The 23,534-nt window shown below is 48.1% G+C and overlaps 1 protein-coding gene across 4 annotated transcripts in view; it reads left to right on the forward strand.

Annotated features, from left to right (window-relative positions):
• The window catches only part of CCDC63 (coiled-coil domain containing 63), a 64,618-nt gene that overhangs the window by 14,454 nt on the left and 26,630 nt on the right, over nt 1-23,534 (forward strand). For all 4 annotated transcript variants that reach the window (XM_034934489.2, XM_057299526.1, XM_034934488.3 and 1 more), the window contains 3 exons: nt 10,024-10,143; nt 16,082-16,263; nt 20,956-21,137. In XM_034934489.2, the coding sequence (XP_034790380.1) occupies nt 10,024-10,143; nt 16,082-16,263; nt 20,956-21,137 (484 nt within the window). The remainder of the gene's footprint in view (nt 1-10,023; nt 10,144-16,081; nt 16,264-20,955; nt 21,138-23,534) is intronic.

Consider the following 23,534-nt stretch of genomic DNA (forward strand, 5'->3'; position numbering starts at 1 on the left):
ATCTCTTCACATCTTTTGTCTGCTTCAAACCCTTCAGAAAGTTCCTGTTGTTCTTTCCATAAAGGCCCAACTCCCCAGTGGGGCTGCATCAGCTCTGCCTGCCTCTCTCACCTCCTCCCCTGCCCCCACCTGCTCTGTGTTCCACCTGCTGAGGCCTTCTTCGTGTCCTTTAAGCCCACAGTGCTGTCCCTCACTTCCAGGACTTTGCATGTGCTATTCCCTCTGCCTGGAGTGCCTTTCCCTGTCCTCTTTGCTTGGAGACCTCCTATTTATCACTTAGGTCTCAGCTCAAATGCTCTTTTTTTTTGAAATGGAGTCTCACTCTGTCACCCAGGCTGGAGTGTAGTGGTGCGATCTCGGCTCACTGCAACCTCCACCTCCTGGGTTCAAGCGATTCTCCTGCCTCAGCCTTCAGGGTAGTTGGGACTACAGGTGCCTGGCTAATTTTTTTTTTTTTGTACTTTTAGTAGAGATGGGATTCCACTGTGTTGGCCAGGCTGGTCTCGAGCTCCTGACCTCAAGTGATCTGCCCTCCTCCGCCTCCGAAGTGCTGGGATTACAGGTGTGAGCCACTGTGCCCGGCCTCAAATGCTATTTCTGCTGGGACGTCATCCCTTCATCTTTCCCCACTAGATGCCCCTACTGTGCGTGCCCGAAATATCTTGTGTCTCCCGTCCCCTAGGGCTTGACGCCCCCTCCGTGGCTTGTTTCCAGTCCTAGATTGTAAGTTCTCAGAGGGTAGAGACCCTCTGTCTTGATTATTATCATCACCCACCCCTGCTGTCTGGCACCAGAGCAGGTGTTTAATAAACACTGGTGAATGAATAAATGACTGAAAGGTGACAAAGGAGGCAATAAAGGGAATAAAGAGAAAAATTGAAGAAGAGCTGGGGCCATGGGTCTTTAGAAGCATTAGGAAAAGGCAGCACAGCGTGGGGTCCTCAGAAGTTTCTGGGGCTCACTGCCCAGTGCAAACCATCTTTGCCCAATTTCATTCCAGGGTGGCAGTTACCAGAATCCCTTCCTCCTATGCCCACCCTCGATGGGCAAAGCCTCGTCCTCACAGGAGGTCACTGGAGGTGGGGACCTCCCCAGGCCCTACCTGGCCTTCCTCGCAAAATAGTTAATAAGCCGATGGGAAGACAGCATCTTGCTTAGGGAATACAATTCTCCACCAGCTGTTACCTTGGAGAATGTCTCCCATTGTGCAGAGGCTGAATGACTCCCAGCATCACAAAAGCAGCATCTGACGTAAAGACTCCAAAGGAAATCCAACTCTGAATGTACTCATGAGAGCCACCAGGAAATGCTGATGCCACAGCTTCCCTTAACAGGGAGCCAGAGCTGGAGGACTGCAGGCCCAACTCTAGTGGGGGCGGGCCTGCCTTCAGGTGATGGCGCAGTCTGGAGATGCCGCCTTTGTGGATAGGAAAACAAATTGGTTGTTTTCTTTCTTTTCTTTTTCTTTTCTTTTTTTGAGACCATCTCACTCTGTCACCCAGACTGGAATGCAATGGTGTGATCTCAGCTCACTGCAACCTCCACCTCTCGGATTCAAGCAATCCTCCTGCCTCAGCCTCCCGAGTAGCTAAGATTACAGGTACCCGCCACCATGCCGGGTTAATTTTTGTATTTTTAGTAGAGATGGAGTTTCACCATGTTGGCCAGGCTGGTCTCGAACCCCTGACCTCAGGTGATCCACCCGCCTTGGCCTCCCAAAGTGTTGGGATTACAGGCATGAGCCACGGCGTCCAGCTGTTTGTTTTATTTCATTGGTGAGTTAGTGAGGGTTTGCACTGAGGCCCAGCTGTTTGTTTTATTTCATTGGTGAGTTAGTGAGGGTTTGCACTGGGGGCGCTGCCTGTGCACAGAACAGAAGGGACACCAAAGTAGAGTGGGGGCCTGACTCCACTGTGTGTGTCGGGGCAGGTGAAGCCCTTTAGTCTCGCTTTGAGTGACACACACGTGTGTGTGTGTGTGTGTGTGTTCCAGCTGAAGTCCAAACCATGGCTAGTATCCATCGTAATAGCATTCATATGCCTCATCAGTTTATGTGAAACCCAACAGTTCCCTTGACACCTGATCATCCGAGCTGCCACTCGCATGATGTACCAGTGAGGAAAGGTTGGGCTGCAAGTAACAGAATTCTCAAGTGGTATTAATTGAGAGGGTAGAGGTTTGTTGTTATTATGTTGTTATCACATAACAAAATATCTGACTGGAAATAGGCTATCCCAGGGATTTTTTTTTTTTTTTTTGAGACAGAATCTTGCTCCGTTGCCCAGGCTGGAGTGCAGTGGCACAATCTCGGCCCACTGCAACCTTTGCCTCTCGGGTTCAAGCAGTTCTCCTGCCTCAGCCTCCCTAGTAGTTGGGATTACAGACACGTGCCACCATGCCTGGCTAATTTTTGTATTTTTAGTAGAGATGGGGTTTCACCGTGTTAGCCAGGCTAGTATTGAACTCCTGACCTTAAGTGATCTGCCCACCTCAGCCTCCTAAAGTGCAGGGATTACAGGCGTGAGCCACCATGTCCAACCTCCAGGGATGGTTTAGCATCTCGGCAATGATGGTTTGTCTTTTTCTCTCTGACCCTCTTTACTGGTCTGCTCCTCATGGTCACAAGGTGACTGCCAAAGCAGTCATCAGCTGGCATCAGCTTCTGCCATAGCCACATTCATCCTCACAGAACCACATTCAAAGACATGAAGATGAGATGGGAGACAGTATTTCACAAAATCCCTCTGGCAGATTTCCCCTCATCAGCCATGGCTGGCATATATGCCCATTTCAGTCAATCACTGACACAGGGAAGTAGAATTTCCAGAACTGGCTTTGAGTAGACCAGGGGTAGCAAATTACAGGCCAAGGGCCAAATCCAGCCTATCTGTTTATAGTCTTCCAGCAAAGAATGGCTTTGACATTTTAAATGATTGTATGAGTACCTGGTTATAACCTCTTAGTCCGTGGAGCTTAAAATATTTACCATCTGGCCCTTTAAGAAAAGTTTTCTGAGTCCTACACAGTTGCCCGTGGTCAAGTTACTGGGGAGGCTGAAGCAGGAAGATCTTTGAGCCCAGGAGTTTGAGACCAGCCTGGGCAACATAGCGAGACCCTGTCTTAAAAAAAAAAAAAAAAAAAAAAAGAGACTGGGCGCCGTGACTCATGCCTGTAATCCCAGCACTTTGGGAGGCTGAGGTGGGAGGATCACCTGAGGTCAGGAGTTCCGAACAAACCAGCCTGGCCAACATGGTAAAAACCCCATCTCTGCATATGGTGGTGCATGCCTGTGATCCCAGCTACTTGGGAGGCTGAGGCAGGAGAATCACTTGAACCTGGGAGGGCAGGGGTTGCAGTGAGCCAAGATCACGCCACTGTACTCCAGCCTGGGCAACAGAGTGAGACTCCATCTCAAAAAAAAAAAAAAGAGAAAATAAAATGTTTTCCACTTGGCTTAGACCAGTGATGCTCTATCCCCTGGGGCTGGGGTGGAGACCACCTTCCCTGATAGATGACTGGTAATAAGGAAATGTTTTGTCTCCTATGACAGGAAGTGCAAAGGTAAGGCAAACTTCAGGGCTGGTTGGTTTAGCAGCTCAATTTTGCTGTCAGCTATGTTGGGTGTTATCCTTTGGCTGGGGCAAGATGGGAGCAGCAATTCCAGGCACCACACCCAGACTGACACTACCTTCAGGAGATGTACCCTGTCCTCCAATAACTCTTTTAGGAATGAGAAGACTTTTTCTAGAAGTTTCCTTAGCAGACATCCCTTCCCAATAGAGAGGCCCCAGCTGGTTTAGTCCTGCTTACTCTGGAATCAATACATCACAGGCAGAGGGGGTTTCTCACGGTGGCCTTGGATATGGGAGGAATGGATGTGGGGAGCCACCAGCCACTGTGTCTACCACAGTCCTGGGTGCCACCTCTGCCAGCTGTCTGGCTCTGGGTCACTCTTCTGTCTTCCACTGGGCACTTCTTGCTGCCTAAAATCCATCTTTCATCAGAGCGCTGTGGCTCCATGACTCTAAATGTGGATGTAGACCAAGGATCTCAAACCGGTAGATCTCAGGATGGATTAAGCCTGGTGACAGGAAGGCTGTGGCCCATTTATTGTTTAAGATTTCATTAGTTGACAACATGTTAATAATTGATAGATGTTCAGCATATACCAAAAAAAAAGAAAAAAGAAAAAAGAAAAAGAAGAGACAAAGAAAAAAGAAAAAAAAATGTGAGATTTCATAAAGAAATAAGAGTTCTGGCTTTAGAAACCGAAAGATCTGGGATATCAGGCCTGAATTTTCATAGAACAACCGTTAACTAAATAGTGTTGCGGGTGACACTGACAACTGTTCCCCTATTCTCTACTTTTTCTTCTCTAACAGATTTCTGACTTTGTTCAAGCTGGTCTTGTGCCCAGCTAAAATGCTCCTCCCATCTTCCCTTGCAGCTAAGGGTGGACAGTGAGTTTTAAGAGGAAGTCTGTTGGGGTTTCTGGGAAAGTCTTGCTTTCCAGATAGATGACCTACCTCTTCAAACGTATTGCATCTTCTACTTTCCTCCCTGGAATAAGACCGTGAAGGTCGGTGCAATGGCAGTCATCTTTTAACGATAAAGGAACAGTCAGGTGAATTACAGAGATCTTGTCCTTACTTCTTTGAGCTATGGAACTTAGCTCAGCAACTTTTTTCTTTTTTGCGTATGTGAGACAGTCTCCCTCTGTCACCCAGGCTGGAGTGCAGTGGTGCATCCTCAGCTTACTGCAACCTCTGCCTCCCAGGTTCAAGCAATTCTCATGCCTCAGCCTGCCAAGTAGCTGGGATTACAGATGTGCACCACCATACTCAGCTAATTTTTGTATTTTTAGTAGAGATGGGGTTTTACCGTGTTGGCCAGGCTTGTCTTGAACGTCTGACCTCAGGTGATCCACCTGCCTCGGCCTCCCAAAGTGCTGGGGTTACAGGCAGCAGCAACTTTTTATGAGAAAAAGATAAACCGTAATTTGCTTAAGCCACTCTTTAGTTGGGCTTTCTGTAACTTACATTTTTTCTTAACTGATAACAAGCTGGTGCCCCTTAAGATAGGGTGCACACATTCTAGTTTGCTATCATCTCTGCCATCCTGTCATGTCTATTTGCTGGCCCACTTTTGTATGCCACCCTCCTGCCCACTTTTTGCAGCCCACTAGTGTAGATTTTTCTCTCAGCTTCCCATGAAGATAGCTGAGACTGTGCTGTGTAGACTTTCTGAAGACTTGGGGATAACCAAAGGGAATTAAAACTCAGGGATGCTAACACGGAATCCCAGATGCAACTGCTTGCAGAATTCACCAGCCCAGGCTCTGCACGGGGCCCCTGATTCCCAGCTGGAGGCTGACAAACTTTATATTTCACAACACTGAGCACTTAAGCCTTCCTCATCTAGAACTTTTCAATTCCAGAACAGGAACTGAGCTTTAGACTATCCTCATCAAGCCACCATCTCGACACAAACAGGAACAAACCAAGTTGCTTTGAATGTCATTGTCCTCTTCATTCCCTGTTGCCTTTACCTACCAGGGTTCCAAAAAGACATCTCAGAGCTTAGTCTCAGCCCAGCCTCTAAGAAGAGAATGTGCCTCTGTTGTGCTTAGGATCTGGTACTTACTAGTCTTGAAGGGCACTCTTCTTCAGATACTAGTTCTGAAACTTCTCTAAGGCCTTCTGGGACTTAGCATTAGCCGTCTGCTTCTAGATGGGGTTAAATATTGATAATGAAGATATTTGGGTGTGGGCTAAGGCTGCATTGTGGGCTGGTTATGCACACTGCTAGCAGTGTGTCGGAATGCCTCATATGAGAAACTATGGAGTGAAGTTTCTGGGACACTGGCTGGGGAGTGTTTGGGTCTGGAGAACTGGGCTGGCATTACGAGGGTATAGAGAGACACTAACATTTTTTCCTGCCAGCCATGGCAGTGTAGATTTCACTTATTTGAAGTCAGAGTCAATTATCCTAATGAGTAAAGTGGATGGTGTGTCAGGAATGCTTTTGGCTGCAAGTAACATAATACCCAACCAAGAGAGGCTTTGACCAAAAGAACATTTATTTATCAATTATTTTTAATAAGCTTTTTATTTTGGCATACTTTAAAATTTACGGAATGGTTACAAAGATAATATAGTTCTCACATATCCTTCACCTGGCTCCCCCAATGTAAACATTGTACATTACCGTGGGACATTTGTCAAAACTAAGCAATGAATGTTGATATGTTACTATTAACTGAACTCCAGTTTTTATTGGAGTTTCTTTTTTTGAGATGGAGTTTTGCTCTTGTCGCCCAGGCTGGAGTGCAATGGCATGATCTCGGCTCACTGCAACCTCTACCTCCCAGGATCAAGCAATTCTCTTTCCTCAACCTCCCAAGTAGCTGGAATTACAGGCACCCACCACCATGCCTGGCTAATTTTTGTATTTCTAGTAGAGACGGGGTTTCACCATGTTGGCCAGGCTGGTCTCAAACTCCTGACCTCTGGTGATCCACCCACCTGGGCCTCCCAATGTGTTGGGATTACAGGCATGAGGCACAGCACCCAGTCCTTTATTAGGATTTCACTAGTGTTTTCCATTCATGTCCTTTTGCTGTCCCAGGATCTAATCCAGGGCACCAATTTGCATTTAGGTTATTTACGTTTCACTTAGCAAAAAGTCTCTGGACATCTGCTTTAAAAGATTGTGGCAGCCATGCCTTTCCCTGCACCCCAAGAGGATGCATCCCTCCATCCTCTGCTCCATCTGCATTGCCTCAGAGGGAGAGGTGTCCCATTGCCCTTCTATGGGGCCAGACCCCATCCTGTGTTACCCTCCTTCAGTCACATCCCCCATTATTAAAGACCTCTCTCCATCAATGACTGCCCTGGTTGCTCTCATCTTCACCTTCTATTTTTCAAGGTATCCCTCCCTTGCCTCTTTTATTTCAAAATAACCTAAAAACTGAGCAAAAATGAAACTCAAAACACAACCCACCTGCAATCCCAAATTACTGCCAGCTTCCCCCTTTCTAGAAGTTTCTAGAAGGACTTGTCTACATTCCCTGCTTCCCTTTCTTGGGCAGATGTTATTTCCACCTCCGTCCCTGGTGATGGGAAGAAGTCACCTCCACTGAAACTGCTTTCTTTGGGGTCACCAAGGACCTCGACTTCTCTAAGCCCAGTGGCTTTGCCTCAGTTTCCATCCAGAGACTTTGAATCTGTGAATACCAAACTTCCAAGCAGGAAAGGACCTCCTAAATACACAGCCCATTTGTGGATCCCTTTAGGACAGTGGTTATTTTATTTTATTTTTTTTTGAGACAGAGTCTTGCTCTGTTGCCCAGGCTGGAGTGCAGTGGTACAATCTTGGCTTACTGCAAGCTCCGCCTCCCGGGTTCATGCCATTCTCCTGCCTCAGCCTCCCAAGTAGCTGGCACTACTGGCGCCCGCCACCACACCTGGCTAATTTTTTGTATTTTTAGTAGAGACAGGGTTTCACCGTGTTAGCTAGGATGGTCTTGATCTCCTGACCTCATGATCCACCTGCCTCGGACTCCCAAAGTGCTGGGATTACAGGCGTGAGCCACTGTGCCCAGCCAGGACAGTGGTTCTTAAACTTATCACTCCCAAAAACCATAACACTCCTTCCTTCCTTCCTTCCTTCCTTTCTTTCTTTCTTTCCTTCTCTCTATCTTTCCTTCCTTCCTCCCTCCCTCCCTTCCTTCCTTCCTTTTTTTTTTTTTTTTTTGAGACAGAGACTTGCTCTGTCACCAGAGCAAGATTGGAGTGCAGTGGTGCGATCTCCTTCCACTGAGTTGTTAATTACACATGATGAGGTGCACGCGTCTTAAGGATACAGCTCAATGAACTGATACTTAGGTATACACTCGTAATCATCACCCAGATCAAGAGGTAGATTATTGCAGTGTCCGGAAGGCTTCCTTGGTCTCTTTCCACAAACCACCCCCAAGAACCTCATCCTGATCTCCAGCATCATAACTTTGTTTTGTCTGCATATAGAATTGCATCTAAATCACCTCTTCCAGGATATGCACTTTATAACTGGCTTTTTTCATTCAACATTATGTCTGCCAACACCCTTTTTCAACAGCAAATAATTATCCCTTTACAATCCTGAAATGAAATCCATAAATGATAGAATATTTTCCCTTTACTGATGTTTTAAAATCAATATGATGCCTTAATTGTAATATAAGGAAGAAATAAAAGTTATTTGTACTAGAAAGATATTTATTTTGATACGTGAATGTCCTCATCTGACTTACCTAGAACAGGGCCAGCAAACTGTGTCTGCAGGGAACCAGATAGTGAATATTTTGGCCTTGTGGACCACGTGGTCTCTGTTGCAAGTCCTTAGCTCTGCCTTTGTAGCTTGAGGGCAGCCATAGACAATACATAAATGAATGGGCATGGCTGGATTTCAATAAAACTTTATTGACAAAAACAGGTAGTGGGCCAGATTTGACCAAGGGCTGGAGTTTGCAGACCCCTTGCCTAAAAACTGCAGTGAGAGGCCTGTATTGATAGGCAGAATTGCCAAGCATTACACATACTGCAGACAGATGCAGGCCGACTGTATCCACAACTCGAAGAACATGATTCAGGCTGTGCTGGTGACGTGATTTTCAGAATGGTGACCAACTCTCAGTAAAGTTCCAAACAAATCGAAGAATAATCTTCTCTTGATTGATACAGTGACTACAGTCCCGGATAATTCAGTGTCTATTAGAATTGAATGGAAAATTCTGTGTATGTACATAGAAAAGATAGTTGTGTTTTTGTTTGTTTGTTTTTTTAAGATAGGGTCTTGCTCTGTTCAGGCTGGAGTGCAGTGATGCAATCATGGCTCACTGCAGCTTCGACCTCCTAGGCTCAAGTTATCCTCCTGCCTCAGCCTCTCAAGTAGCTGAAACTATAGGTGCATGCCACCAAGCCTGACTATTTTTAGATTTTTCTGTAGAGATAGGGGTCTCACTTTGTTGTCCAGGCTGGTCTCAAATTCCTGGTCTCAAGTGATACTCCCACCTTGGCCTCCCAAAATGCTGGCCAAATTTTCTGTACCTAGAATCAAACTATCTTTTTTGATCAGATGTGGAAAAGGAGCTGGGCATGGTGGCTCATGCCTGTAATCCCAGCACTTTGGGATGCTGAGGCGGGTGGATCACTTGAGGCCAGGAGTTCGAAACCAGGCTGGCCAACATGGCGAAACCCCATGTGTACTAAAAATACAAAAAAATTAGACAGGCATGGCGGTGCATGCCTTTAGTCCCAGTTACTCGAGACGCTAAGGTAGGAGAATCGCTTGAACCTGGAAGGCGGAGGTTGTGGTGAGCCAAGATCGCGCCACAGCACTCCAGCCTGGGCGACAGAGTGAGACCCTGTCTCAAAAAACAAAAAGAAAGTTTCAAAAGAAAATAAAAGTATAAAGAGGTCTCTCATCTACGTAACATCCAGGGGGCCACTGGGAAGTCACAAGGATGGAGGAGAAGTCTTGGATGCCTGGTGCTATCTCACATGTTGCAGGGTATGTGACCTCTCGTGACCCACCCATTACATGCCACTAGTGCCTTCATCATTGCAAGAGCCAAAAAATCACTTCTCCAAGTTTACAGAAGTCCCCTGGGAGGACGATGTTATTTCTGCTGGAAACCATGGCTTTGGGTAGGCAGAATGTATGTCATTGTATATAAATGTCACAGGTAAGTGACATTTACATGCACAGGTGACAGCAAATCTCCAGACTGCTTTATTGTACTCCAAACTGGCTAAGATTAAGTCTAACTGAGGAGGCATCCAAGAGATAAGTTAAAATTCCATTTATAGGAAAAGAAAGAACATTGCAGTTTTTGTCTGAGCACACTTCAGTTAGTGAACTGTAGAGCTGGTACCCATACAGATGCTATCTGAGCACACTTCAGTTAGTGAACTGTAGAACGGGTACCCATACAGATGCTAACACAGCTGGAATTTCTCTCTCTCTCTCTCTCTTTTTCAGATTCTTCAGATGGAAAAAAAAATCGCAAACCAAAAACAGATTTTCGCAAAAATGCAGGAGGCCAATAACCCCCGGAAACTGCAGAAACAGATTCACATTTTGGAAACCCGTTTGAATCTCGTATGTAAAGTGTTCTCTGCAGCTCTGCAAACAGCTCTGCCCACGTTTGCTCAGAGCAAAGAATGATGTCTGCCCAGCCATTAGCAGAACATACCCATTTCCCCGGTTGACTCAGGAGCAGGTGAACTAATGGCCACACAGGCCAGGAAGCCTTTAGGATTTACCGTCCACCTTAGCAAATGCGGTTATCCCCTCAAACCCTTACCCGAATCCCCCAACGTATCTGGGATGCCTACTCTTAGTTCTCTGCCTCCAAACTTCCTGTTGGTTTTCAAGAAGCAGCTCAAGCATTACCCATTACCAAAGCAGCATTAGTTAGACCTTCCTCCTCTGTGACAAGCTGCTCATGCCTCTATCATAGCCAGTGCCTTTTTGTTGTTGGTGTTGTCTCTGAGAATGAGTAGGCATAGATATGCATAACTTGATAATGGGAAAGGTGACACTGATCATCCTCAATCTACAGTGACTTTTGCATTAAGCAGGGTTCCCTAAATTGCAATCTGGCTTAAGAAAAAAAGGGGAATGTGTTAGTCATAGAATTGAAAGATCCAGAGGAGGAAGTGGGGCCTTCAGGCATAGCTGGATCCAGGTGCTCCATACATGTCTTTAGGACATATTCTCTGTCCACCTCTCCTCTGAGTGGATTTCATTTTTGGGTAGCCCCCAGTGTGAACGAATGCTAGTAGAAATGAAACATCTTTTTCCTAAGAGTTTAATCACGTATTCTGGGGAGAGTTCCCACTGGGCCAGCTTGGGTCATGTGCCCATTTCTGAACCAATCAGGGTGGTCAGAAGAATGAAATACATGGGCCTGAGTCACATGGCTACCCTGGGACCCCTCTCCTCCAAACCCACCCACTGCTACCCCAAGTCAGGGAAGGGCAGCCCTATTCAAAATAAGTGGATTAGAGGAGAGGTGGTTCCCCTGGAAAAGCAAAAAGAGTGGAGAAGGAATGATGGACAGGGACAAACCACACATTCCAGTCTGGTTTGTGAAACTGTAGCTCCCACATGAGCTACTAGAGAGAGAAAGTGAATGGATTTGGTAGAAAGCCTGTCATTCCTTCACTAAACAAAGCTCTTAGCTTCCCCCAGACTTTGACCACCAGGCTTTGAGCAGGCATGGTGGGAGCTAATTGGATCTGATCTCTGTCTGCCTCCCCAAGTTGCTACTGAAGGACTGGGCAGTGTCTTTTTAATATCCATGCCCAGTGATTTCCAACTATGCCTCAGAATTCCTAGGATATGGGTTAAAAATACAGATTTTTGGATTTCCTCCAGATTCACCAAATCAGAACCTCCAGGGCTTAGATTTGGGCATCTGCACCGTTATTAGCAAACCCAGAGAGACTGAAGGTCCCATTGGTTAAGAATCATAGATTTAATGCCTGGCATGGTGTTTAATGCCTCAGCAAATGTCTGTCAATTGAATGAGTTACTAAATGCATGCATGATTTAATGATGACTTGTCTATAGGTATAATTTTTTTTTTTTTTTGAGACGGAGTCTCACTCTGTCACCTAGGCTAGAGTGCAGTGGCACGATCATGGCTCACTGCAGCCTCAGAGGTCTGCTTTTTTGTTCTAAGTCTATTCAGATGTTCTATTCTTCTCGAGTCAATTTCAGTAGTTTATGTCTTTCTAGGAATTGCTCTATTTCATCTAAATTATGCTAATCTGTTGGTATATAGTTGTTCCTAGTATATCCCTTATACTTTTTCCATAAGATCTGTAGTAATGCTCCTTTTTATATTTCTGAGAGGTCTGTTTTTTGTATCTCAAACTGGTCCCCTCTTCCCTTCATCCCTAACGAGATGTGATTGTGCCTTTTAATAGGTTAAGCAGCTGACCTGGCGCGGTGGCTCACGCCTGTAATCCCAGCACTTTGGGAGGCCAGGGTGTGTGGATCACTTGAGGTCAGGAGTTTGAGGTCAGCCTGGCCACCATGGTGAAACCCTGCCTCTACTAAAAATACAAAAAAATAAAAATAAAAATTAGCCAGGCATGGTGATGCATGCCTGTAATCCCAGCTATTCTGGAGGCTGAGGCAGGAGAATTGCTTGAATCTAGGAGGCGGAGTTTGCAGTGAGCCGAGATTGTGCCACTGTACTCCAGTCTGGATGACAGAGTGAGAACCTGTCTCAAAAAAAAAAAAAAAAAAGGTTAGGCAGCCATCTCTAAAGGCAATTTTGGGGTCTCAGAGTACCCCATGGTCCTAAATATCCTCCACCTACTCAGTGGGGCCTGAGAGTCCTCCCCATAGGTCAGGTCTTTCCCCCCTACAATCAGAGGATAGATAGTATGCCTATGGTCCTGGAGCAAAATTCACAGTAAGGAGCAAATGAGTGGTAACTGATGACTTCCCAAGAGGAAGTGGAGGATGCAAAGATAGAATAAGAATGCTCTGCTCCCAGGGACTCCCCTACCTTGTGTGGTGACTATGGAGACACTCAGGAACACTCAGAGCTCAGACTAGCAGAAGCAAGCAAAAAGCCCAGGATGCAACATTTTAGGAGGCTCTTCCGCTCAGGCTTGTGGAAATGCAGGGCTGGCACCTGAGAGTGAGTGCCTCCTTACATTTCATGCCCCGGTTGCTTCACTTGCTTTACCCCAGTGTTGGCCCTGCAGAAACCGAATGTTTCTTAGAACATACTTTGAAAACCTCCAACGAAATTAAATCCCCTTGCTCTTAGGAATATTTTTTTGTAGTTGTCTCTTTTCAGTGCTTATGGGAGCACTTTACGTGGTCTTTTAAAAAAACTTAAAAAATAATTTTATTAAAAAAAATAAACCAGATGTGGTGGCTCACATCTATAATCCAAGCACTTTGGGAGGCTGAGGTGGGAGGATCATTTGAGACCAGGAGTTTGAGACCAGCCTGGGCAACATGGTGAAACTCTGTCTCTACTAAAAATACAAAAAAAAAAAAAAATAGCTGAGCGTTGTGGCCTGCACCTGTAGTCCTAGCTGCTCGGTAGGCTGAGGTGGGAGGATCACTTGAGCCTGTGATTGCACCATTTTATTCCAGCCTGGTTGACAGAGCGAGACCCTGTTTCATAAAAATAAAAAATAAATTCTACTGTGTATATTTAAGGTATATAATATATTATTTGATACATATAGATATTAAAGTGGTTACTATAGTGAAGCAAGTTAACATATCTGTTATCTCACATAGTTACCCATTTTTGTTTTTGTGACAAGAACCTCTAAAATCTGCACATTAGCAGGAATCCCAAACACAGTACAATTTTTTTTTTTTTTGAGACGGAGTCTGGCTCTGTCCCCCAGGCTGGAGTGCAATGGCACGATCTTGGCTCACTACAACCTTCACCTCCCAGGGTCAAGCAATCCTCCTGCCTCAGCCTCCCGAGTAGCTGGGACTACAGGTGTGCGCCACCACACCCAGCTAATTTTTTGTATTTTTAGTAGAGACAGGGTTTCACCATGTTGGTCAGGCTGGTCTCAAACGCCTGACCTCACTCAGGTGATCCACCCATCTTGGCCTCCCGAAGTGTTGCGATTACAGGCATGAGCCACTGCGCCTAGCCCCAAATACAGTACAATTAGAGTCCCTGGAGTCCTGATGTTGTACCTTAGGGCTCTAGACTTGCTCATTCTCCATATCTGCTACTTGCTATCCTCTGACCTCCATCTCCCTGCTCCCTTTCCCCCTCACCCCCTCTGCCCTGGTAACCACTGTTTTATTCTCTATCTCTGTATATTTGACTTTCTTTCTTTCTTTTTTTTTTTTTTTTTGAGACTGAGTCTCATGCTGTCACCCAGGCTAGAGTGCAGTGGCGTAATCTCGGCTCACTGCAACCTCTACCTCCCAGGTTCAAGCGATTCTCCTGACTCAACCTACCAAGTAGCTAGGGATTACAGGTGCCCACCACCATACCTGGCTAATTTTTGTATTTTTAGTAGAGATGGGGTTTCACCATGTTGGCCAGACTGGTCTCAAACTCCTGACCTCAGGTGATCCACCTGCCTCAGCCTCCCAAAGTGCTGGGATTACAGGCATGAGCCACTGCGCCCAGCCTTGACTTTTTTTTGTTTAGAGTCCACATGTAAATGAGATCATGCAATATTTTTCATTCTGCGTCTGGCTTATTTCACTTAGCATAATGTCCTCCAGTTTCATCCATGTTGTGGCAAATGGCAGAGTCTCCTTTTTTAAGGCTCAGTAATATTTTATTGTGTATATATATGCACACACACACATATGTATCCACATATACATATGTATATATACCTGTATGCATATATGTATACACACATGTATACGTACATATACACATACATATATACACACATATAAGTATGTGCATATATATACACACTCACACACCCCAATTTCTTGTTTTTGAAACAAAGTCTCACTCTGTTGCCCAGGCTGGAGTGCAGTGGCGTGATCTCGGCTCACTGCAACCTCTGCCTCCCAGGTTCAAATGATTCTCCTGCCTCAGCCTCCCGAGTAGCTGGGATTACAGACACCTGCCATCATGCCCGGCTAATTTTTGTATTTTTAGTAGAGACGGGGTTTCACCATGTTGGCCAGGCTGGTCTTGAACTCCTGACCTCAGGTGATACACCCACCTTGGCCTCCCAAAGTGCTGGGATTACAGGTGTGAGCCACTGTACCCAGCCCCCCACTTTCTTCATCCATTCATCTGTCAGTGAATACTTAGGTTGTTTCCAAATCTTGGCTGTTGTGAATAATGCTGCAATGAATGTGAGACTGCAGATGTCCTTACGAGGTGGTGATTTTATTTCCTTTGGGTGTATGCCCAGGAGAGGGATTGCTGGGTCATTTGGTAGTTCTATTTTTAACTTCTTTAGAAACCTTCATCCTTTTATTCCATAATGGCTGCACCAATCTACATTCCCATGAACAGTGTAACCAATCACATCGCCTTTAAAAAAACTTTTAAAAAAGCTAAGACAATTTATAAGACATACAGGAAAGTAGAGGGAATAAAATAATGAGCAAATCTATCACTTTGATTTAATAACTGTTAACATTTGCTTTATTTGCTTCACCATTTTTCCCCTGAAGTATTTAAAGGTGAATTACAAGTGTCATGACATTTCACCCCTAAATACCTCAGTTTGCATATTTTAAAATTAAACTTTTTCTTTCACAGTCATAAGACCAGTATTACACCCCACAAAATGAATAATATTTCCATAATATTACACAATACCTAGTCCATATTAACATGTACCTGGTTGGCCCTAAAATGTCTTTTAAAGGTAGATCCAGTCAAGGTTCACATAACTGTTAGGTCTCTTAAATTTCTTTAATCTAGAACAGTGGCTCTCAATTGAGGGTGATTTTGCCTCCAAAGGGACGTTGTCCCCAAAAGGAGACACTGTTTGTTGTCATAACAGAGTTGGAGGTGAGGGTGCTACCTGCATGTAGTGGGTATTTAATATCCCACAAAGCATAGGACAGCCCCCTATAGCAAAGAATCATCCAGCCCAAAATGCCAGTAGTGCTGAGTTTGAGAAACCCTGCATGAAAACAGCCCCACCCAATTTTTTTTCATGCTATCAATTTGTTGAAGAGTCCAAGTCAATTGTCCTGTAGAAAGTTCTATTAATATCTTCTCAGTTTGGCTGATTATTTCCTATGCTGTCATTTAGCTTGTTCCCCACTCCTCTGTTAATTGCCTACAGCTGGAATTTAGGTCTAAACGTAGTTGAGGAATTTGAAATACAGTAGTAAAAAGGATCCACTAAAGAGCCCTTAGCCAGTTGGTGGGCCACTCAACTGGCTCCAACCAGTCGAGCCTCTTGCCTAGTGCTCCAACCACTCCTCCATGGCCCTTGCGTATGAGGTGGGGCAAAGACCTGACAGCCCTCAAGGTGCCTTCTGGTAGCTTATCTTACAAAACAGAAATGAGACCTGTTTTGAAGCATGGCCCTTTCAACAGGTCACTGTTCACTTTGACAAGATGCTGACCACTAATGCCAAGCTCCGGAAGGAGATTGAAGACCTACGATTTGAGAAGGCTGCTTATGACAATGTCTACCAGCAGCTCCAGCACTGCCTGTTGATGCAGAAGAAAACCATGAACTTGGCCATTGAGCAATCTTCTCAGGCCTATGAGCAGAGGTGGGCTGGGGATAGGTCCAGGGGCAGTGAGGTCTCTTAGCCCCTTGCTGAGCATCTAGCTTCCTACTCTGGGCCACCACTGTCCCTGGTCGTTATGTGTTGGGGAATCTTTTTTTTTTTTTTTTCTTTAAAGTAGTCTTTTTTTTTTTTTTTTTTTTTCTTTTTTATTGATCATTCTTGGGTGTTTCTCGCAGAGGGGGATTTGGCAGGGTCACAGGACAATAGTGGAGGGAAGGTCAGCAGATAAACAAGTGAACAAAGTTCTCTGGTTTTCCTAGGCAGAGGACCCTGCGGCCTTCCGCAGTGTTTGTGTCCCTGGGTACTTGAGATTAAGGAGTGGTGATGACTCTTAACGAACATGCTGCCTTCAAGCATCTGTTTAACAAAGCACATCTTGCACCGCCCTTAATCCATTCAACCCTGAGTGGATACAGCACATGTTTCAGAGAGCACAGGGTTGGGGGTAAGGTCACAGATCAACAGGATCCCAAGGCAGAAGAATTTTTCTTAGTACAGAACAAAATGAAAAGTCTCCCATGTCTACCTCTTTCTACACAGACACAGCAACCATCCGATTTCTCAATCTTTTCCCCACCTTTCCCCCCTTTCTATTCCACAAAACCGCCATTGTCTTCATGGCCCGTTCTCAATGAGCTGTTGAGTACACCTCCCAGATGGGGTGGTGGCCGGGCAGAGGAGCTCCTCACTTCCCAGTAGGGGCGGCCGGGCAGAAGCGCCCCTCACCTCCCGGACGGGGCGGCTGGCCGGGCGGGGGGCTGACCCCCCCACCTCCCTCCCGGACGGGGCGGCTGGCCGGGCGGGGGGCTGACCCCCCACCTCCCTCCCGGACAGGGCGGCTGGCCGGGCAGAGGGGCTCCTCACTTCCCAGTAGGGGCGGCCGGGCAGAGGTGCCCCTCACTTCCCCGACGGGGCGGCTGGCCCGGCGGGGGGCTGACCCCCCCACCTCCCTCCCGGAGGGGGCGGCTGGCCGGGCAGAGGGGCTCCTCACTTCCCGGTAGGGGCGGCCGGGCAGAGGTGCCCCTCACCTCCCGGACAGGGCGGCTGGCCGGGCGGGGGGCTGATCCCCCCACCTCCCTCCCGGACGGGGCGGCTGGCCGGGCGGGGGGCTGACCCCCCACCTCCCTCCCAGACGGGGCGGCTGGCCGGGTGGGGGGCTGACCCCCCACCTCCCTCCCGGACGGGGTGGCTGGCCGGGCGGGGGGCTGACCCCCCCACCTCCCTCCCGGACGGGGCGGCTGGCCGGGCGGGGGGCTGACCCCCCACCTCCCTCCCGGACGGGGCGGCTGGCCAGGCAGAGGGGCTCCTCACTTCCCAGAAGGGGCGGCCGGGCAGAGGCGCCCCTCACCTCCCGGATGGGGCGGCTGGCCAGGCGGGGGGCTAACCCCCCCACCTCCCTCCCGGACGGGGCGGCTGGCCGGGCTGGGGGCTGACCCCCCCCACCTCCCTCCCAGACAGAGCGGCTGGCCGGGCAGAGGGGCTCCTCACTTCCCAGTAGGGGCGGCCGGGCAGAGGCGCCCCCCCCACCTCCTGGACAGGGCGGCTGGCCGGGCAGGGGGCTGATCCCCCCACCTCCCTCCCGGACGGGGCGGCTGGCCGGGCGGGGGGCTGATCCCCCCACCTCCCTCCCGGACGGGGCGGCTGGCCAGGCGGGGGGCTGACCCCCCCACCTCCCTCCCGGATGGGGCGGCTGGCCGGGAGGGGGGCTGACCCCCCCACCTCCCTCCCGGACGGGGCGGCTGGCCGGGCAGAGGGGCTCCTCACTTCCCAGTAGGGGCGGCCGGGCAGAGGCACCCCTCGCCTCCCGGACGGGGCGGCTGGCCAGGCGGGGGGCTGACCCCCCCACCTCCCTCCCGGACGAGGCGGCTGGCCGGGCAGAGGGGCTCCTCACTTCCCGGTAGGGGCAGCCGGGCAGAGGTGCCCCTCACCTCCCGGACGGGGCGGCTGGCCAGGCGGGGGGCTGACCCCCCCACCTCCCTCCCAGATGAGGAGGGAGGACGCTCCTCACTTCTCAGACGGGGTGGCTGCCGGGCAGAGGGTCTCCTCACTTCTCAGACAGGGCGGCCGGGCAGAGACACTCCTCACATCCCGGACGGGGCGGCAGGGCAGAGGTGCTCCCCACATCTCAGACGATGGGCGGCCGGGCAGAGACGCTCCTCACTTCCCAGATGTGATGGCGGCCGGGAAGAGGCGCTCCTCACTTCCTAGATGGGATGGCGGCCGGGCAGAGACGCTCCTCACTTTCCAGACTGGGCAGCCAGGCAGAGGGGCTCCTCACATCCCAGACGATGGGCAGTCAGGCGGAGACACTCCTCACTTCCCAGACGGGGTGGCTGCCAGGCAGAGGCTGCAATCTCGGCACTTAGGGAGGCCAAGGCAGGCGGCTGGGAGGTGGTTGTAGCGAGCCGAGATCACGCCACTGCACTCCAGCCTGGGCGCCATTGAGCACTGAGTTAACGAGACTCCGTCTGCAATCCCGGCACCTCGGGAGGCCGAGGCTGGCGGATCACTCGCGGTTAGGAGCTGGAGACCAGCCCAGCTGACACATCGAAACCCCGTCTCCACCAAAAAAATTCGAAAACCAGTCAGGCGTGGCGGCGCACGCCTGCAATCGCAGGCACTCGGCAGGCTGAGGCAGGAGAATCGGGCAGGGAGGTTGCAGTGAGCTGAGATGGCAGCAGTACCGTCCAGCTTCGGCTCGGCATCAGAGGGAGACCGTGGAAAGAGGGGAGAGGGGAGAGGGGAGAGGGGAGAGGGGAGACGGGGGAGGGGGGAGGGGAGAGGGGAGAGGGGAGAGGGGAGAGGGAGCTCTATCTACCACACAGTCCTTCTCTGAATATGAGTCCGTGTTGGGGAATCTTAAATCATAGTAGTAATAATTCTGAGCACTGATTGTGTGCCAGGCATGATGCTAGGTACTCTGGTGGGTATTGTTTTAACTCTCACAACTGCCCTAGGAGTTATTATCCCCATTTTACAGACCAGAACATGCAGGCTTAGAGATGCTAAAATGCCTACCTGAGATCCAGGTAAGTGGTGATTGTGGTGAAGTTGAGATTCAAACCTCTGTGCTGTACCATCTCCTCCAAGTGCCCCTGCCTCTAGTCCAAGGGGATCTTTCTCAATCTGGGTCTCTGCTGGCTTCACACTCATGGGAGCAAAAGGCATATAGTTTGGCTGTGAAGGGCATAGGCTTCAGAGTCAGATCTGGGTTTAAATCCTGGTTTCATCACTACTGTATTGTTGTAGGAGCTCTTTAGATGGTAAAAAGGATTAAATAATATATAAATGTAAAGTAGTGCCTGGGACACAGTAATTGATAAGTGGTGATGATGGTGGTGACGATAATGATGGTAATGATGGTGATGATGGTGATGGTGATGATGGTGAATAATGGTGATGGTAATGATAATGATTGTGACGGTAGTGGCGATGATGGTGATGGTGATGATGGGGATGATAGTGGTGATTAGGAAGATAATGATAATGATGGTGATGGTAATCATGGTGATGAGGGTGATAATGGTGATGGTAATGATGATGATGATGATGGTGATAATGATGGTGATGATGGTGGTGGTGGTGATAATGATGATGGTTATGGTGATGGTGGTGATGATGAGGATGGTGATGATGGTGGTGATGATGATGGTGATAGTGGTGATTAGGAAGGTGATGATGATGATGGTGAGGTGGTGATGGTGGTGGTGGTGATGATGGTGATAGTGGTCATGGTAATGATGGTGATAATGGTGATGGTGGTGGTGGTGATGGTGGTGGTGATGATAATGGTGATAATGGTGATGGCGGTGGTGAGGATGATGATGGTGACAGTGATGATATTGGTGATGGTAGTGATAATGGTTATGATTATGGTGGTAATGGTGGTGGTGGTGGGGGTCATGGTAATGATGGTGATGATGGTGGTGATGGTGATGATGATGGTGATGGTGATGATGGTAATAGTGATGATAGTGGTGATAATGGTGATGGTGGTGAGGATGTTATGGTGACAGTGATGATGGTAATGGTAGTGATGGTGATAATGGTGATGATGATAGTGGTAACGGTAATGGTGGTGGTGATGATGGTGATGGTGGTCATGGTAATGATGGTGATAATGATGGTGGTGGTGATGGTAATGGTGGTGATGATAATGATTGTGGTGATGGTGGTGGTGATGATGGTGATAGTGATGGTGATGGTGGTGATGATAGTGATGATAACTGTGATATGATGGTGATGATGGTTATAGTGATGGTGGGGTGGTGATGGTGATGGTGGTGATGATAGTGGTGATAATGGTGGTGATGATAGTGGTGATAATGGTGATGGTGGTGGTGATGATGGTGACAGTGATGATGGTGACGGTAGTGATGGTGATAATGGTGATGGTGATGGTGATAGTGGTAATGGTGGTGGTGGTAATGATGATGATGGTGATGCTGAAGGCAATGATGATGATAATGATAGGAAAATCATTTCTGGGAGTGATCTAGAGCTTACAGCTCCTGTTGTTCAGGTAAGGAGGATTGTTTTTACACACCGAGAAACCTTTATGATTAATAAAAGTGATAGTCATTCTCTAGGCAGGAAGGCCTTCTGGACTGGCAGGGAAAGGGAAGTAGAGAGGAGGAGCCTCAGATGCTCAGGCTCTGTACTCCCTTTGCCCAGGGTGGAGGCCATGGCTCGAATGGCTGCCATGAAGGACCGCCAGAAGAAGGACACCTCTCAGTACAACCTGGAGATCCGAGAGCTGGAGCGTCTCTATGCCCACGAGAGCAAGCTCAAGTCCTTCCTGCTCGTCAAGCTGAATGATCGCAATGAATTCGAGGAGCAGGCCAAAAGGGAGGAAGGTACACCCTCCAGGAGCAAGCTTGTGCTCTCTCGCTGTCTTTCTTGCCTTCTTTCTCTCTTTCTCTCTTTTTAAGTGAAGGTGCCCAAGTCTCCTTGTGGTTGTCAAATTTAGCAAATAAAGATATAAGATGCCTAGTTAAGGTTGTGCATGGTGGCTCACACCTGTAATCCCAGCACTTTGGGAGGCCAAGGCAGGCTGATCATTTGAGGTCAGGAATTTGAGAACAGCCTGACCAACGTGGTGAAACCCTGTCTCTACTAAAAATACAAAAAAATTAGCTGGACATGGTGGTGAGTGCCTGTAATCCCAGCTACTTGGGAAGCTGAGGCAGGAGAATCACTTGAACCCAGGAGGCAGAGGTTGCAATGAGCCAAGATCATGCCACTGCACCCCAGCCTGGGCAACAGAATAAGACTCTGAGACCCTGTCTCAAAAAAAAAAAAAAAAAAAAAGCCTAGTTAAATTTAAATATCAAATAAACAATAAATAAATGTTTAGGATAACTATGTCTCATGCAGCATTTGGGACATAGTTATGATAAAACTTTTTTGTTTATCTATAATTGGGACATATTTGTACTTAAAAATATATTTGTCTGAAATTCAAATTTAACTGAGAACCCTCTATTTTATCTGCCAACCCTAATTTACAGCATGTGTCTTCATCTGGGGCTCTCTTTCTATTATTTAGAAGGAGACTTATTGTCAGGGGTCCCCAGGTTCATCTCTAGGTTCGATGATTCACTAGAATATCTTGCAGGACTCAGCACTGAGGCACATTCATGGCTGTGATGCATTACAGTGAAAAAGCGCCAAGCAAGATCAGCACAGGGAGAAGGTGTGTGGTCTGGCGTCTGGAGGAAACTGGGCGCAAGCTTCCAAGTACAGTCACACTGAGCACACATGGTTCTTCCAGGATCTGTGACCACACATCATGTCAAGAGTTATCTACTAGGCTGGGCATGGTGGCTCATGCCTGTAATCTCAGTGCTTTGGGAGGCCAAGGCGGGAGGATCACTTGAGGCCAGGAGTTTGAGACTGGCCTGGGCAAATGAGCAAGACCCCATCTCTACAATGAATAAAAAAAAATTAGTTGGGCATAGTGGTACATGCCTGTGGTCCCAGCTACTCTGGAGACTGAGATGGGAGGATGGCTTGAACTCAGAAGGTCTGATGGTGACAAGGTGCTGAGGGGTAGAAAAAAGCAGATCCTAAGTCCAGGAGTTTGAGGCTGCAGCAAGCTATGATTGCGCCACTCCAGCCTGGGTGACAGAGTGAGACCCTGTCTCTTAAAAAAAAAAAGGTTATCTCATAGTGGGGTATACTAGAGATTCAGTACCCTAAATTCTTACTGGGGGCTGGTCGTGTAGACACCCTCTCCCTAGCACATACCAAAATTCTAGACACCCAGAGGAAAAGCAGGTGTTTGGGATAAACTGCTGGGCATGGTGGCACTTGCCTGTGGTCTCAGCTACTGGGGAGTCTGAGGTGGGAGGATCGCCTGAGCCTCCCCAGAACAGTGGGGAGCCACAACGTGTAAAAAGGTCACATGGTCAGGTGTGCCTAAAAGATCCTTTTTTTTATTTTTTATTTTATTTTCTTAAAGAAACAGGGTCTTGTTCTTTCTCCCAGGCTGGAGTGCAGTGGTGTGACAGTCACAGCTCACTTCAGCCTTGACCTCTTAGGCCCAAGCCATCCTCCCACCTTGCCCTCCCGAGTAGCTAGGACCACAGGCATTCACCACGACACTTGGCTAATTTAAAAAAAAATTTTTTTTTTTTTAAGACGGAGTCTTTCTCTGCCTCCAAGCTGGAGTGCAGTGGCGCAATCTCGGCTCACTGCAACCTCCACCTCCTGGGTTCAAGTGATTCTCCTGCCTCAGCCTCCTGGGTAGCTGGGACTACAGGCACACGCCACCACACCCAGCTAATTTTTGTATTTTTAGAAGAGACGGGGTTTCACCATGTTGGCCAGGATGGTCTCAGTCTCTTGATCTCGTGATCCACCTGCCTTGGCCTCCCAAAGTGCTAGGATTACAGGCGGGAGCCACTGCACCCGGCCTAATTTTAAAAATTTTTTGTAGAGGTGGGGTCTTGCTATGTTGTCCATGCTGGTCTTGAACTCCAGGGCTCAACCCCTGTGCTGGGATTACAGGTGTGAGCTACCATGCCCGGCCAGGGCAGGGATTTTGTATCAGCAGTGCCTAGCACAGTGTGTGGCTCATAGCAAATGCTTCTTGAGATATTTGTGAAATGAATGATGGGTGAAGCTTCTGCTCTATCTCCCGGAAACATCTAGCCTCATCCCTAAAGCATACTGCTATATATATATTTTTTGTTTGTTTGTTTGTTTTTTGTTTGTTTGTTTTTGAGATGGAGTCTTGCTCCATCGCCCAG

Source organism: Pan paniscus, chromosome 10 (assembly GCF_029289425.2).
Source record: "Pan paniscus chromosome 10, NHGRI_mPanPan1-v2.0_pri, whole genome shotgun sequence".
Taxonomy (NCBI): Eukaryota; Metazoa; Chordata; class Mammalia; order Primates; family Hominidae; genus Pan; species Pan paniscus.